This window comes from Sphaerodactylus townsendi, linkage group LG05, assembly GCF_021028975.2.
Source record: "Sphaerodactylus townsendi isolate TG3544 linkage group LG05, MPM_Stown_v2.3, whole genome shotgun sequence".
NCBI lineage: Eukaryota > Metazoa > Chordata > Lepidosauria > Squamata > Sphaerodactylidae > Sphaerodactylus > Sphaerodactylus townsendi.
Window position 1 is genome coordinate 97,257,851 of NC_059429.1, and position 17,052 is coordinate 97,274,902.

Genomic DNA, 17,052 nt, shown 5'->3' on the forward strand with positions numbered 1-17,052 from the left:
CCCAGTAACTGGATGGGTTACCCTCTGGAAGCCAAATGAAAGCTACTCAGAGCTTCCAGAAGAGACAAGTAGAAATGTCAATAACAAATATTAAATAAAGTAACATTTCTGGAAGACAGATTCAAAAATAAGATATATTCCAGTTTCCCTTGGAACCTCCATCTGATCTCCTTCTGCAAATCAATTATTCAGAGACAAAGCCACAAATCTGTAATTTACTCATGAATTCTGGTCATCTGTTATTAACATTTCCTGGCAGAAGGAAATATGTGGACTGCATGTTTTGGTAGGACATTTTTTGATAAATTTATCACAACGATTCTAATACTGCAAATATATGCACACTTATTTGGAAGCAAGTTAAACGGAATACAATGGGAATTAGTTCCAAGCAAACATGCATTAAATTGGGCTGCTTGAACTATTTTCTGAGAAGTAATTGTTAATTTGGAATTGAATACTGTTTGTATGTAATCAGGCATATCCCATGTAGGATTTACTACTTTGCGCTTACCAGTGTTAAGCACTGGGTACTGCTCACTTGCATGAGTTCCAATTGGATGTGGTAGGTTTTTATATCAACATTAATTCTTAATGGTTTCAATTACTTTTGCTGAAATTCTTTCTGCCTTGACATTTTTCCAGTCAGGAATGATAGTTTCCAGTTTTTCTATTTTGGCCTAGAAATGTTTTAAGGCATACAGATATTTTCAAGGTAATCTGAACAGTGGGCCTTTCCCCACTTACCTTAAGCCCCGGTCCCCCGGCACTCCCCACGAGAGGGGCGGCGACAGCGCAGCCGCCCCGATGCTGCCGCTCTCGCGCCCCCTCAGCACATGGCATCCCTGGCGCTCTTTTAAATGACGCCTTGTGATGACCCCGCACAGAGCTGAGAGCAGCATGCGGCATAGGGGGGATTAAGGTAAGTGGGGAAAGGCCCCAAGACTCCAAAATGCGGCTTACAGCGCAATTGTCTGACTTGGTAAGGCAGATCCAGAACACAGCCTACTGCTCTTTGGTGATATTACCTCAAGGGAACATCCCATTGATCAGAATCCATGTTAGTGTGTTGGAGATACTAGTGCAATAAGTAACCTTAGGCAGGGGTTGTGGAGATGCCCGGGCATGCGCCAGGGATGCTGCATGCTGAGAGCAGCGCGCGGCATAGGGGGGATCATGCTGAGTGGGGAAACGCCCCATGTCAAGTCTCTAACCATTCTCATTGCAAAACTGCAGAGGAGGCCTAGACCAAAAGAAGTCTCACCTTGAAGACAAAGGTCTCATTGTAAGTTGGATTGAGGGTCTTCTTTTGCACTTTGGTCTCGTACTTCTTCTTCTTATCAGGAAGCAGGAAGACTTTAACATAAGGATCTGATGTGCCCCCCATATCCAGTGCTGGGAGTTCAGCAGCTTGGAGGATCCCTACTGTCAGCTGCAAGGGAAAGACAATTATCAGTAGTATGCAAAATGATTCTACAACGTCAGTCAGTGTAACACATGGGGGAAAATGTCTGCTTCACTCCTATCACTCTTTCTCTGTTGCCACTACATACCCTGTTCTTCCTCCCTTTCTGCTACGGCACCACATGTATTATATTCATCACTTATCCTAGTTGTACTGTCTCAAAATGGACTGCACTTCTGCATGGAGAATGCTCAGTTCAGGAATTGTGTCAAATCATGGTTACTTCAAGTTGTAATGGTTATTTTTTTCTCACAAGTGTTAAACAGAAACTATCAAAGGATCTTTGAGCAGCAGTGGCGTAGTGGCTAAGAGCAGTGGCTAAGAGCAGGTGCACTCTGATCTGGAAGAACCGGGTTTGATTCCCAGCTCTGCTGCCTGAGTTGTGGAGGCTTATCTGGGGAATTCAGATTAGCCTGTACACTCCCACACATGTCAGCTGGGTGACCTTGGGCTAGTCACAGTTTTTCGGAGGTCTCTCAGCCCCACCCACCTCACAGGATGTTTGTTGTGAGGGGGGAAGGCAAGGAGATTGTAAGCCCCTTTGAGTCTTCTACAGGAGAGAAAGGAGGGTTATAAATCCAAACTTTTCTTCTTTAAACATCTGGATTTTTACACATTTTTGGATGTCTCAGTCAACACAATATGTACCCAGTTGTGTGTAAACTCCACTTACCTTAATAAATCTGGTAAACAAACAATCAAATAAGACTACGTGAAGACATGATGGAGATTTACACAATTATGCATGAAGTGGGGAGAGACAACTTTTTTACTTGTGAGGCAGGTTAGGCTGAACATGTGTGACAGGCCCAAGGTCACCCGGCAAGCTTGTATGGCAGAGGGATGGAGCAATGGTAACTACCCTAGTTAACTCTGAAAGGGGACTAGACAAATTAATGAGGGCATGGATCTAACAGTGATGACACCATGGCTAAATGAAACTATCACTCTGGGAGATTAGCAAGAGACAAAAATGTTGCCTTGTAAGCATCCTGAAGACATTTGATTGGCCACTGTGAGATGCAAGATACTGATAGATCATTGGTCTAATACAGCAGGGATGTTCTTATGTTCTCAAGAACCAGCATCATCTTACATTGTTCATACATACTCTTGCAGTCTCCTCTCAAACACTGTTAGAGTCCTTGAAGGCAGCAAACAAAGCAAGTTCTTCCATAGCTTTTGAGAGGTCCAAACTATCAGCTTATAGTTTTATTGCTGACATTCTGCTTCACTGTTTGAAGGGGGGGGGGGTCTTTAGCCAACTCTCTTGTCCCATCTTCTCATGCAGATACATTACCTGGTTTCCCTGAAAATCATAGTCTAGGGAGAACTGCAGCTTTCCCAAGTTCTCTGGCTCCTTCTCCGCCTCCTCTTCTTCTCCCTCTTCTTCTCCATCTCCATCATCATCATCCTGTTTATTCTGAAAGGGAAACCCCAACATTTTGCAAAGTGGGCATCACAAACTTGACAGCCTAATTCCCTTTTGACTCACAAACTCACGTGCCACACACACACTCCCTCCCTCACAGCCTTCCCTTAGCTCAGAAATGCAATGCACGTTGTAGACAGTGGAAACTGTCCACTTTGGGGGAAAGAAAATAGGTTGCCAAGGCTCAGACTGAGGGCAGGGGATGATATTCTTCACCTGTATTTTTTACTTTTGATTTTGGCTCCCCACCTACATTTTTTTTTACTTGTGATCTTGGATCTGTCTGACCAGAAAACTTCAGATGTATTTTACCTCCCTATAGAGCAAAGAAACAATGATCCCTCTATAGGACTGCAAAATTGGTGTGTGTGTGTGTGTAGATAGATAGATAGATAGATAGATAGATAGATAGATAGATAGATAGATAGATAGATAGATAGATAGATAGATAGATAGATAGATAGATAGATAGATAGATAGATAGATAGATAGATAGATAGATAGATAGATAGATAGATAGATAGATCTGATATTTACATGGTTCCTGATTTAATACTGGGATATTGCATTGGTTTTATATAATGTTTTAAAGTTATGTTTTTATTGTTGTTGTTCAGGGAAGGGTGGTCTATAAATTTAATAAAATAAGATCGATCGATCGACCGACAGACAGACAGACAGACAGACAGACAGACAGACAGACAGACAGACAGACAGACAGACAGACAGACTGACTGACTGACTGACTGACTGACTGACTGACTGACTGACTGACTGACTGCTACAATGAATGAAAGAAAAATAATTTTTTTAGCATAAGTGGTTCATCTGGAGCTCTGGGAATGCCAAGACTGGGGTTCTAATCTAATTGGTGACAACTCTAATCTAATTGGCGACAATTGCTGCCCTCAAAATCAGTTTTGCATCAGGATTGCTATAATAGGTCTGTTAGCAAAGAATTCCAGTATCGGATGAGGGGACCACAGAGAGGGGGGAGTGGCCACAGAGAATGAAGAAACTGGCCATGCAAAGCAGTTATAAGAAAAAGCAAAAAATATTTATCGAAGTAAAGGAAACTGTGACCTCATTGATTGCATCCAAAATTTTCTTTCTTACTTTGCATCCAAAAATTTCTTTCTTACTTTGAATACAACAAATGAGTTTTGAGTAGGAACACTCATGCATGTACACTCATGGACCAGTGTGCATATTCAAGAGTGCACTGATAGGTCTTACTCAAGCTTTGAAAACTAAGCATGTTGTCTAAAGCTAGAATGCATATCTTGAAAACTGCATCTCCCCATGACATATGACAAGCACGTGCAGACCATAAGTACTTGGCAAATCTTTCAGAGTTTCATTCACACCTTCTGGACAAACACATCTGTTAACACCCTTGAGGTTTGTACTTCGATAGGATATAGATTATCCAGTAAGCATGGCATCCAATTGGACAAGAATTTAAAATAGATTTGGGACCCAACGTCAATTCCGATAAGTAGGCTAGGGGAATTAAAATACAGGGTCCCTTAAACCAAAATTTAAAGAAAGGTCTTATTTACCTTCCCCAATTTAAGTCCAATATCAGGTTTCATGCCATCATCTAAACAAAATCTAAACACAGCAGCTTGGAGGATATATTATATAACCCTCTTCCCATGCCCCTTTGACACTTAAAGGGAATGAGGATTATATCAGGACCTACCGTGAGTTGATATCCAGGTTAGTCAGAAAAGATGGAGACAGAACAACACAGAAGAAAGACAACGAGAGCACAGAGAAGGAAGAGAAGGGCATTATACAGACAAAAACTTCACAAATAATCAACAACACCTGTTGCCCCTGAGAAACAGCAGACTCCACACCATCACAGACTCACTACACCTGGGACTGATCATTAGAAATATTCCAATGAAATGCAATAAAAAATGAGATACCAGTAATATTCATTAGGGATGTGCATTCAGACATTAACAAAAAAGCAACCACAATGCCCATTTTAATAGTCATTAGGACTAATCCAAGTTTTAAAAATAACTACTGTTGGCAATATGGAAAGGTCACTCTAATCCACTGCAATCATTCTTTGATATTTCAACGAGGCACAAAGGGGAAAGAACAAGTCGGACACTTTAAATGACAGGGATGTTTTCCAGCTAGCAGAGTTACAGATCTTGCCACTGAAGAGTACCCGGCAATTTAAATGTGCCACCCTGCAAACAGGTAAAATCAGCAACTGCCCATTCACATGGATGTTTGTTTATGTGTTTTAATTGAATAATTTTAAATGTATTTTAACTGTTCAGATATTTTGATTTTTGTTTATGTTCATTGTCCTGTTATTTTTCCAGTGTTTGAATTCTCTCAAGCATTCCCACTCATGAACAATGCAATAATCTGTGCCTACTCTGCCACATAACCTGTCTTTCTTAAAGTGCTTAGTGCTTCCCTTAGCCTGCTCTGCCCAGCTATCTGCTGTCTTGAGGTACCAAATGCCTCCCTGTACCTCTTCTTCCATCTTTTTGGCAGATAACATGCCGGGGGAGGAGGACAGTACAAACCCTTTTACGGCCCTGGCTCCGGGCTGGTGGAACAAATTGCCTAGTGATATCAGGGCCCTGCGGGAAGTATGTCAATTCTGCAGGGCCTGCAAGACCAGGCCTTTCCCAACTAGCCAGCTGGATAACTGTAACATCTTTCAGTCTGTGGGGGTAGGGGTAGGGGGTAGGAAAGATAAACATCCACCATCTATCTTAGTGTTTTGTAAATTTGTAAATTTTCTTAAACTTTTAAATTTTGAATTTAAATTTTAAATTATTACATGTTAGGATTTATATTTTAATGTTTATTATTATGGAATATTAATACATATTGTAACCCACCCAGAACCCAGGAGTTGAGCAGCCCTACAAAAAATACAATTCTAAGGAAAAACATGTGCCTTTTTCTTTATCTTATTACAGCGGCAAGGCTACAAATTGAAAATGTATAAAACCTCCCAAAATAACAAACTGGGAAAGAAATTTATTAGAAATAATGAATTGTGACTTGGAATTTGAGAGACAATTATGAAAGATTTGAAGAAATCTGGCAACCTTACTTAGACAGAAAACAATAAATATTTATCTCAAGAAAATATTATTATAATTTTCATTATTTTTTCTTTTATATATAGGAATTAGTTTAAGAAATGCAACAGGTTAATACATTTTTCTGTTTAGATCCAGAAAATACAACAGATCAATAGAAAGTAGACGTGAATAGCGTCAACAACCTCAACAGCGAAGCATCATCTAAAGTTGATGACTGTTTGAAAATGTTTTTTGTTCAAGTATCAAAATTGTTTAATCTGGAAATAACAGACCATCAATGTTTATGTTGTTTTCTTCTTTATTGTAATATTGCTAATTATTTCATATATGTATTGAAATTTTAATCCATGTGATATTTCAATTGTTTAATAAAGATTTTTTTTTTTTTAAAAAGGAGTGGGGCGGGATATAAATACAAACAAACAACAAACAAACAAACAGTTTCCAAATTAGATGAAAAACAAAAAAAGTTACAGCTGAAAATGTGTTTCCCACTGAATTTAGAAACGAATGTGTAATAATAAAAATAAAGAAAATAAATAACTTTTTTTTAAAAAAATGCACACCCCTAATAATTTGTTCAAACAACCTCAAGAACAGAGAGAGCAATTAAAGCAGTTTGCCATGTTGTATTTTAAACCAGCCTTTTTCCCCTTCTTCTCTGGTAATGATAATTTATCTCACAAAAATGCCTCAAGGTGATTACTGGACCTGTGTTTCTCTGGACACCAAAAAACACAGAAATACATAGGGGGAAAGAGAGAGAGAAAGAAGAGAAAACACAATTTCTATACAAATAGTGTGACATATTAGATGGGAGAAGCTTCTGTTACTAGAAAGGTCCCTTTACCACAGAGAACAGCAATGAAGACCAGAAAAGGAAATGCAAAGAAAAAACATATATGAGCTGTTATAATGACCTAGTGCAGTGAATATAATCCTTTACTAAAATGGTGGAAGATGCACAGCTTCCTAGAACTGGGGTTCTTTCACCTACTCAAAATAAGTGTCCATAAAGATCTCTCCTTATCTATACTTGGTGTTGTCCTGGATAAGCTATGGGAACCTCAAAGGAGAGGCAGCAAATTTCTTTGCCTTACTGATTTACAGAATGCTTCCATGATTTTATGCAATTTTTCTCATCATATTCATACCTTGTGTCTTTAAGGCCTTAGCTTTATTTCTGCTTCCCTGAAGAGGCGTTCCTCCCATTGGGCGAAGTGGGCCGTTGCCCAGGGCGCCCCTTGTGGGGGGCGCAAAAACTGCAGGCTCGTTTGTGGGATTTTTTGTATTTTCAGTGTTTTTCTGTTTTTGGCCTGCAGAGGGTGCAGTTTTTTATGCTAGCAGCAGCAAAATTTCAGGGATTTTTTGGGAGACACTCCTGATGATATCACCCAGGTTTGGTGAGGTTTGGTTTAGGGAGTCCAACGTTATGGACTCCCAAAGGGAGTGCCCCCATCCCCCATTGTTTCCAATGGGAGCTAATAGGAGATGGGGCTACACCTTTGAGGGTCCATAACTTTGGACCCCCTGAACCAAACTTCACCAAACCTGGTTGGTATCATCAGTAGGGTCTCACAAAGATATTCTGAAATTTTGCTGCTGCTATCTTAGTAATTGCACCCCTGACAGCAGGCACCCCCTAAATTTCCCCAGATTCTTCTTTTAAATCCACCCCCTTCCTGCCAGTGCTTGTTTTCTTTCTGTCTTTTATTCTCTCAATGCCTAATAAAGGTTATTATTATTGTTATTAAATCCACCCCCTTCGGCATGGATTTAAAGGGAGAATCTGAGGTCCCCAGTTTAAACATTGAAAGTGATGCTGTTTCAGGGTGGGAGATAATCCACCTCAAAACAGCATCACTTTTCAATGTTGTTTAAACTGGGGACCCCAGATTCTCCCTTTAAGGTGGATTTAAAAGGAGAATCTGGGCTCCCTAGTTTAAACACCATTGAAAATGATGCTGTTTGGGGGTGGATTCCAGCATCACTTGTATAAATTATGGAGCCCAGATTCTCCTTTTAAATCCACCTTAAGGGGAGAATCTGGGGTCCCCAGTTTAAATAACATTGAAAGTGATGCTGTTTCCCCCAATTGGGGGGACTGGATATAGCAGTAATAAAACATTTTGAAAGAATTTTGAAAATGTTTTCAAAAAAATATTTCTGCTGTGTGACATGACTCATTTCTGTGTTCAGATTTGTGAGTTGGGGCATGTTCTATAATGTGATGGTGACTTTGAAACGACCTGGTGGAAAAAATCATTGTTTGGTCACAGTGGGAGAGGGTGGCCTTCCTGGAGGGGGGGGGGGGAATCAAACTCAGGTTTTGCCCAGGGCTCCAGTTTGCCTAGGTACGCCACTGCTTCCCTGTTTGCTGAGGAAGACTGCCTAAGAGGTTTAAGGGTCTCATTTATTGATGCATCCCTTGTTATTATGTAATCTTGGCTTCCTGTCTAAATAATGTGATGTATTAATATTTGTTCAAACAGTGTCTTAGGCCCCTTCTGCACAAGCCATGTAGAGCAGTGTGAGGCCGATAAAAATGCCATTGTGGGGGAGGTGTTCACACTGCTGCTGGAGTGCAGTGGCAGCGGTGCATTCCTTCCACGGCATTTTTTTGGACTCGCTCACTGAACGAGTCTTTGGCTGATTCCATATGGGCCAAAAACAGTGGTGTGAAAACGGTGTGAAAACAGTATAAACCCTTCTACACCATTTTAAACCTTTTACACCATTTTCACACCGTTTTCACACGGCTGTTTTGGGCCCATGTGGAATCAGCCTTTGGAAAACAACAGCTTCCACCCAGTGCCGAGTGAACGGCACCAGAGGGAAGCTGGGAAGCACCGCTCCCAGTCCCATCTTACTTTGTCCCGGCTGCTGGAGCTCTGCAGAGGCCAGGGGACACACCTCCTGGTCTCCAACTGTGGAGGTGTTGCCATGGTCATGGGGGCGTGTCCCCTGGCCTCCACAGAGCGCCGACAGCCGGGACGAGGTAAGACAGGACTGGGAGCGGCGCAACCCGTGCGAAGGCCATGCTGCCGGCTGCTGGGCCAGTGGGGCTGTTCTCATGAACTATGTTAACGGTGTTAACTATGCCGGTGCACCTCCACTCACCCGCCTGAGCAGAAAGGGCCTCTGGTTAATCATTGATAGGGAACTAAGGGGAATCCTGGATTTTTCAAAATTGTGAAGGCTGGGTTGTAACATGAAAACAGTTGTGTGAGTGTTAGCTCAAAAGAGGATGCACCTTCCTGGTGAGTCCTGCAATGTGGTGCCCACTGGGCAGCTAACCAGTAACAAAAGACACCAGGAGAGAACCGTGAGTGAGAAAAACAGCCTGACAGAGGAAGCATTTCCAGGTCTCTTGCAAGATCAGGGTAGAGATGCATTTCCTATCCTACCATCAGGAAAATGTGCATTTCCCCTCTTTACATGAAACCCAGAAGCAGTGGAAGAGGAAGTACCCTGGCACTTCCTTGTTTGGAATATCAAAGTGGGTCAGGAGCCATGCTAGCAGCACAAGTGCCATTTTATATTTGGAGTGGGAATTCTGAATGGATAACAAAATCGAAGTATGGTATTTGTTCCATGTCAGTTAATCCACATGAGAGGATGTGATTTCACTGATGCATGATCTTGGCTCCTCCCCTCCTGTCTGTCAAATGATCAAAGTGCCATTACATTGTCTCAATGTAAGTGATTTCCATCAGTTTTCCCATCCTGCTGTAGACTCCCACTACACTTCCTATGTTGTTCATGAAGGTCCACTGACCCTCCTCCCAAGAACAATATCTGGGGGAAGGGAAAGGGGGATGGACATAAGCCATCAGGATTTTTTTTACATGTTATGGGATCATCTGTCAACACTGCCACTGTTTTTCCAACTTTCATGTTTCCTAGCTACTCTGGCTCTTGCTTTCTATGCCTGTAAAAACGTCAATTTTCTTCTGCAGTATTTAACAAGAGATCTGGAGCAAGATTGAGCAACATGGCAAAGTTATTCAACGTGGGGATTCTTTCCTCATCCTATCTTAGTCCTCTGGAGAGTTTCTGCACCCAGCGGAGGGCTCTGGATGACTTCAGACCCTTGGCTGTGCCTCATTAAAGCACCTCATGCAAACAGCCTCATTAACATACTCACAGAAAGAAATACTTTCGGCAATATGGGCTATAAAAGTCTCATTTCTCAGGCTGCTGCCGCAGTTACCAAATCAAAGGCCCAGATACGAGGGAAGGCTTTAGAGCCCATCAAACCATCCAGTTTTCTCATGTTTGTGTGGCTTAATTGCTAATGGGTTTTGCTGCTGAGTTAGTTTGATTGCTGCAACGGAAGCGAACAATATAACCCAGAGCAGTAAAAAAAAGGAAAAGGTGGAATTGCTGAGCCAGTCAGATGCCACACAAGACACTTTTATGATCGGGAATTTACAGACTCTCCTGGGCGAGGTTTTGACTGGAAGGATCCCACAAATAGATCCTCTTAAGTGCTTTGCGTGGCTTTTCATTTTCTGCCAGCACAAAGCAGGTGAGCAAAGCGGTCACCATCACTGCTTGGAGAAGAAAGGGCAGAAATTCCTGGTGCAATGTAGGCTGTGGGTAAAGCTTACAGAAAACTCCATAATGCTGATGTAACCTTTCTCTTTATGCACTCTCCATCTCTTGGAAGGCTCCCTCTCATTTCAGGCCCACTAATTAGAACTTCCCAACGGATGGTGTCCAGAGTGTGAGATAAAGCAATTCCCTTACAGCACCGCAATTTTGATATATTTTGGGCTGGGTTGGAAGATATAACAAAGGATCTTTCCATCTCACATATATATACTTGTGTGTGTCTGAGACACTGGAGAGTTAGCGTGTATGTGTGTGCGCGTGTGCGCTGCTTGACAGCTGCTGGCCTTCTAAAGCTACTCTATGATGTGAATAAATCCACACAGCATGGCTAGGAGAGCACCTGCCTAATTTAATTGGTTCAGCCCTATTGACTTCAGTGTAACTAAGTCTGGAGAGAGATCGTCATTTTTGTTCAACCCTACTGGTGCTACGATAGAAGCAGACTCCCAAGATTGTCTCTTTTTACAGATTCTTTTACCACCAAAACAAAAAAATAGGGAAGCAAAATCTTTTTGAATTGAAACGACCAAAAGAAAGAAGGATGTAACCAGGAGAAAAGGATGTCTATATGGACAGCACTGCCAACTCTTTAAAGAACTATTCTCTAGCTTCAGCCAAAAAGGGGGACCCTAAGCACTCTTATGAAGGGAGTTACTTCTAAATGAGCCTGCTTCAGTTTTGTGGCCTCAGTTCTGTACAGCAACTAGCTGAACTGACACTGCCAGCATCATAAGTCCTTATTTTAATTCTCACTGCTGGTCAAACTGGTGCAGGGATGTGTACTTACTTCCTAAGCATAAGGGATGGAATTCTCTGCAAGCAAATGGGATCATGTCTTACCTCCACCAGTCAAAACACAAACTAGTGCTCCGTGTCACCATGTTAACAGCAGCTTCACCCCTAATCTTCCCCAAGAGGTATGTTTTTACCTGGCCTCCCATGTCTTTCATGTTCATGGCATTTTTCATCCCCTTGCCTTTCTCCTTCTTGTTTTTCTTCTTCTTGCAGCAGCACTTCTTGCAGATGCAAAAGCAGCAGGTGAGGATCAGCAGCCCAGCTACCACTGCAATGGCAATCAGGGCCCATGGTGGCACTGCAACAAAAAGCAGCACCATTGGGACCATCGCAAAGGGCGGCGGGGGGCGGGGGGGGGAGGGAAGCAGCTACAAGCAACGCTGTCCACCTTCAGGAGCTGCAGCAGCAGGCAATCAGGAGGCACACAAAGACACTTGTATTCGGAACTGCATTTGACTAATTCAGTTTTTGTTTATTGGCAGTCCTAATTAGAATTCTTAAATTCGGACTTTTTGTGCTTTTATCATTGTTTTATTTATATTGCTGTATTGTGTTTTCATAGTTGTTTTATTTATATTGTAAGTCACCTTGGGGTCCAGAAATGAGAACGATGGCTAATGTTTTAAATAAACATAAAATAATTCTGTATACATCTCACAACAGTGGTTGTATTTACAAAGGGTCAATACAGCTATGTCATATCTGATTGTTTTTCCTTGGAGGTCCTTCAGTTGCAGAATAATTCTGTCCCCTAGGAAGCCTGTCTGTGTCCTCCCCTGATCTCCACCCAAAGACAGGTGAAAATATTCCTGTTCCTTAAGGTGTTTGGGGATTAATGGAGAGTCTCACTATTTTAACGTCCTTGCATGTTTTTGTTTTTATTGTGTTTTTTTCTATTATGTATGGATCACTTGAATTTTTGATTGCTGCAAACTGCCTTGTGAATCATTTCCTGTTGAAAGATTTTTCCCCAATACTATAAACAAACACACAGAAAAGCTGGTGCATGGGTTCCATCACACTCTAGAATGCCTGAATCTCACATGACCAAGAAACAGAGCAGAGAAAAAATTGGTTTGAGATCAAGTGGCACATTGTGTTCCAGTGCATTAGTAAGGGCCATGAAATCAGCAAAACTGGTAGAAATGGCTGAATTTCCTTTCTCCAAGAAACCAATGACACTCCCTTGGGAGTGCTGCTGTTCCCTTGCACGGGGAGCCAAGCTTGACCCTTGCTTCAAGCGCTGGATGGCTCGGCATTGTACAGGCACTCAGTTCAGAACATTTCCAAATCACTTTGATATCTTTTTTGCCACTTCTGATGGTTTCCTAAAGCCTGAAATCAAAAGGCTTGCCACGAATTTCAGAGAGCAGGTCCTCTCATTTCTCTAAAGTCATTTTTAAAAACCCATCCTTTTCTCTCTACTGTCCCACCTCCAAAATGATCACTAACCAATTAATAGCTTTTTTGCACTGTCTATAAACCAGTTGGAGACAATCTAGTAATATCTTGAATAAAACGTACCTGAACAGTCTGTGAATTATGTGGTTTCTCCCCAACTTATACCTGACTAATGGAGAGAGAGGGAGAATAAGGAAGTAGGGACACGCCCTCTGGCTTCATTTAACCAATGTGTTAGAGATTTCCATTAAGGGGCAAGTAGACCCAAGTACACCTTTTTGAGACATTTGTAAAATAAGGCAGCAGATCAAGACTACTTACATGGAATCTTTTTTATCTCATTCATAAATTTTTCTTTGATTTGGGCAAACACATCCTCCTTGTTCTCCACTGGGCCTGACTCAGTTGAGTTGTCCATTGATGCCACTGTGGCCAATGTTGTTGTGGGGGGTGCAGGTGGTGCCACAGACCCAGCTATGATGGGCTCAGGATTGGGATTTTTCTTAAAGAGTTTCCAAGTCATCTTGGCTGGCTTCTCGAGGTACCCTGTAAGACATACAGCAATAATGATAGACATAGCCCACACCTGATGTATTTCACTTAGGGCTGAGAACAATATTAGGAGACACTACCATGTAACATACGGGAATGGAAACATTTGCTTTCCTAGTTAATTATCATAAACAGTCTTCCTCACATTAGGCCACTTTCTCAAAATGTACATAAAGGCACATTCTGTTTCTTCCTGTACTTGAGAAATACTTCTTAAAAAGTATCTCAATTTCCACAAATAAGCTAAATTCTCCCATCCGGTGTTGATTAGCACAGTCGTTTAAATGTGCATACTTTCTCACAGGAAAGATGACTCTGAATGTATGATGACCAATCTAGAAATATTATACACTTTGTTTTACTTTGCATACTGTGTAACTTGAATGTGAAATGTATCTCTCTACTTTCTCTCTACTTTCTCCTCCTTATCTCTCTACTTTCTCCTCCTTAAAAATGATATAGCAGACAATGCTCTCATTTTAAGCAAGGGAGACTCATGTTCAAATTCTGTGTCTTCTCTGTGGGTGGTGTGGAAAGTGTGATCAAATCACAGCTAACGTATGGTGACCCCCACATGGTTTTCAAAGCAAGAGGTGTTAGTTTTGCCATTGTCTGGCTCCTCATGGGCTGAGAGAGTTCTGAGAGAACTTTGATTGGCCCAAGGTCACCCAGTAGGTTTCATATGGAGGAATGGGGAATCGAACCTGGTTCTCCAGATTACAGTCTGCTGCTCTTAACCACTACACCATGCTGGCTCTCTGTGGGTAGCCTTAGGAAAAGCATGCATTATTGGCTTGATATACCTTACATGGTTGTTGTGAAGATAAAATTAAATTAAGATGCATTCCAGCAGTCCTGTTTCAGCCTACTGGATAACATAGTCATAGGCTATCTATCTATCTATCTATCTATCTATCTATCTATCTATCTATCTATCTATCTATCTATCTATCTATCTATCTATCTATCTATCTATCTATCTATCTGCCTGCCTGCCTGCCTGCCTGCCTGCCTGCCTGCCTGCCTGCCTGCCTGCCTGCCTAAGAAAGAATGAAAACTATACCTACCCCAGCTCTTAATAAAACTTTACTCCTGAGGCTCTTTATTGAAATCAATAACATCAGTAGGGTAAAAACTGAACGAATCCACTAACAATACAGTAACACTAAATTCAACAATAAAAACAGCAGTAAAAATAACAATGAGCACCAGAGAAAAACCACTTACTAAGCACAGAAAAAACAAATTAATGAGCAAAAGGTTCTGTAAATTAACCATGTTTTCACTTGGTCCCTAAAATTTAACAGGCTGGATGCCAGGTGAACATATGTGAGGAGAACATCCAGCAATCAAGGTGGCACAACTAGAGATAAAACATTTCTGGACATTTTGAAGCCATCAAGTTGTGGTGGGGGTGGGGGTGGGGTATTTATGTTTCCAGGTTTTTTAAAAGGGAAAACCCTAATGACACTTTGGGAAAAAATGAAATATATGCAATACTTAGTTCCTCATCAATCCTAAATTTACCACCATAAAATGCATCACTGTAATTAGCATATAAAATGGCGTCACTTGACATTTAAAAGTATAAATGCCTTAGAGAGCAATTTTAAGCAGGTCTGCTCAAAATTCTACTCAAGACAATTTGCCCAGGTAAATGTTCTTAGAATTGCAACTTTAGTTTTCTAGAAGCAATATATGAGGAAGGAAGGAAGGAAGGAAGGAAGGAAGGAAGGAAGGAAGGAAGGAAGGAAGGAAGGAAGGAAGGAAGGAAGGAAGTCTTATAACACATGCATCTCAGTGCCATCTGGGAGATGGGAATTTTTTTAATAAAAATAAAAATAAAATGGAATATACACATTTGTACTGTTATTCGAACAGTAACACCCCCGTGCAATCATCAGTGGGCTAGCAGCATATCTGGATATTGAGTTAAATTTTATAACACTGAAAACAAAGAACTGTTCCATGCTGTTCCCAGGAACCCACTTGCAGAACAGCAGGGGGAAATTGGAGGAAGCGGTCTCCTGATGCTCCAGCCTGTCACTTCTCTGTTTTACCATGTTTTATCATGATGTTGACAAACACTTTACTGCCACATGATTCACCCTCAAAACTCCCTCTCAAATGTTATACACATTTGAAGCCCACACGGTTGAATACATTCATGTTTTGAATGTTATAAAGTTTAAGTTGATATCCAAACATGCTAACACCCTAAGAGGTTATTATGGTCCTGTCGTTGGTGCTCAACTTCCTTGCTTCGGCAGATGGAGCCACAGCATGGAGCCTCTGAAGCTGATCTAGACTGACGGACAGGTTTATACAGGATAAAGCAATCCTCTCTGTTAGGGGTTTATTCACAAAACATCTGAGTTTCATCTAGAAACTAACCAGCAACCAGTGCCAGATGGAGTCTCTATATGGACATTGTCATTCATTCGGCTTCATTGGATGTATTCATTTGGGTGAAACAAATAATGAATTAAAATGAGCACTTTGAAGCATCTATTGAAGCATCAATTTGCCTAAACCTGCTGTTTATTGGCTCTATGATCAGGGGGAATGAAGAGAGTGCTCAGCTGAACCCTAGCTGGGGGATGTTGATGGGGCTCCAAAACTTAAAGATTTTATTTCTTAGTGTCACTGGTGCTGATGTACCATGACCCAAACTGGCTCCTTCCTCATACTGTCTGTAAGCTTATGTACGCTTTGTTGCAAAATTAGATGAGGCATGATCTTAACCATGTTCATTTCGGTGCCAATGCTGCCCAGGTGCCAAGTTCAACTAGTTTCTGACCTTCTCATCAACATTTTGTTGATGGAGCTATTACACCTCAACACAAAAGATTCATCAATGTTCACATTGCTGTAGCTGTCTTGCAAGCTTACTCCTAAATATATTCCTGTCATTGCCCATTAGGGTAAGTGGACTTAAGGGGTATGCGGCTGGTTTGCTGTCTCAAGATTATTCAGACCATCTGATGATTCAGCTGTTACTGAACAACTCCTCAGCAAGCCTAAACAGGACTACAGCTAAGGGTGTTTAGAGGTCATGTGAGCTAACTTAAGAGGACAGCTCTTACTTTAAACTTGGTTAGAGCTGTATATTCATTTTAAAAATTGTCCAACCTTTGTTTTTTCCAGGAAATACAGCTGAAATTTGTTTTAGTGCTTAACTAAATCTGTACTGCAGCCTCCTCACTTTAAAACTGTGTGTAACTTTTATCCCTTTTGAATTTAACTTTTGATAAATGTTGACTTAATATTAACAGCGATTTCTCAGGCCGTCTAAGCATGAAATTTATGAAATTCCAGCCTTTTACTCTTGGATTCAGCAACAAAGTAACATTAATGGGAACAGATAATATTTCTGCATATAGCTGCAATGCCATCTAACTCATTTTTGGTATCTGTAGACTGTAAGTCAAAATTTCAAATTATGTTAATAGACATTCCAAAGCAGTACTAGGTGCAGTATAGAGGGCCACAGATATGAGCGTGTTTTGAAACAGATACAGTTCTTCTGCATATAAAAATTTCTAGTATGCAAAGTTGAATGCCTTTACTTGATTAAGAAAATGCTTCTTCAACCAGCTGGTGGGATGCAGTGTTTGATATTGAGTGCCTGCCTAGGATAGCAGCTGCTACGCTGCCTCAGAGGGGAGCATCTGACTAAGGGGGAAAGTCTCCATTTC

The 17,052-nt window shown here is 41.2% G+C and overlaps 1 protein-coding gene across 8 annotated transcripts in view; it reads right to left on the minus strand.

Moving 5' to 3' along the window:
* Positions 1-17,052, minus strand: part of SYT2 (synaptotagmin 2) — a 183,025-nt gene that overhangs the window by 16,289 nt on the left and 149,684 nt on the right. For 7 of the 8 annotated variants that reach the window (XR_007244538.1, XM_048496572.1, XM_048496568.1 and 4 more), the window contains 4 exons: positions 13,124-13,348; positions 11,536-11,699; positions 2,766-2,888; positions 1,265-1,432 (listed from right to left, as the gene is read on the minus strand). Coding sequence is in view for 7 of the 8 variants with exons in the window: in XM_048496572.1 (XP_048352529.1) it covers positions 1,265-1,432; positions 2,766-2,888; positions 11,536-11,699; positions 13,124-13,325 (657 nt within the window). In the remaining variant the exon portion in view is untranslated. The remainder of the gene's footprint in view (positions 1-1,264; positions 1,433-2,765; positions 2,889-11,535; positions 11,700-13,123; positions 13,349-17,052) is intronic. The other variant, XM_048496574.1, reaches the window with a different exon arrangement.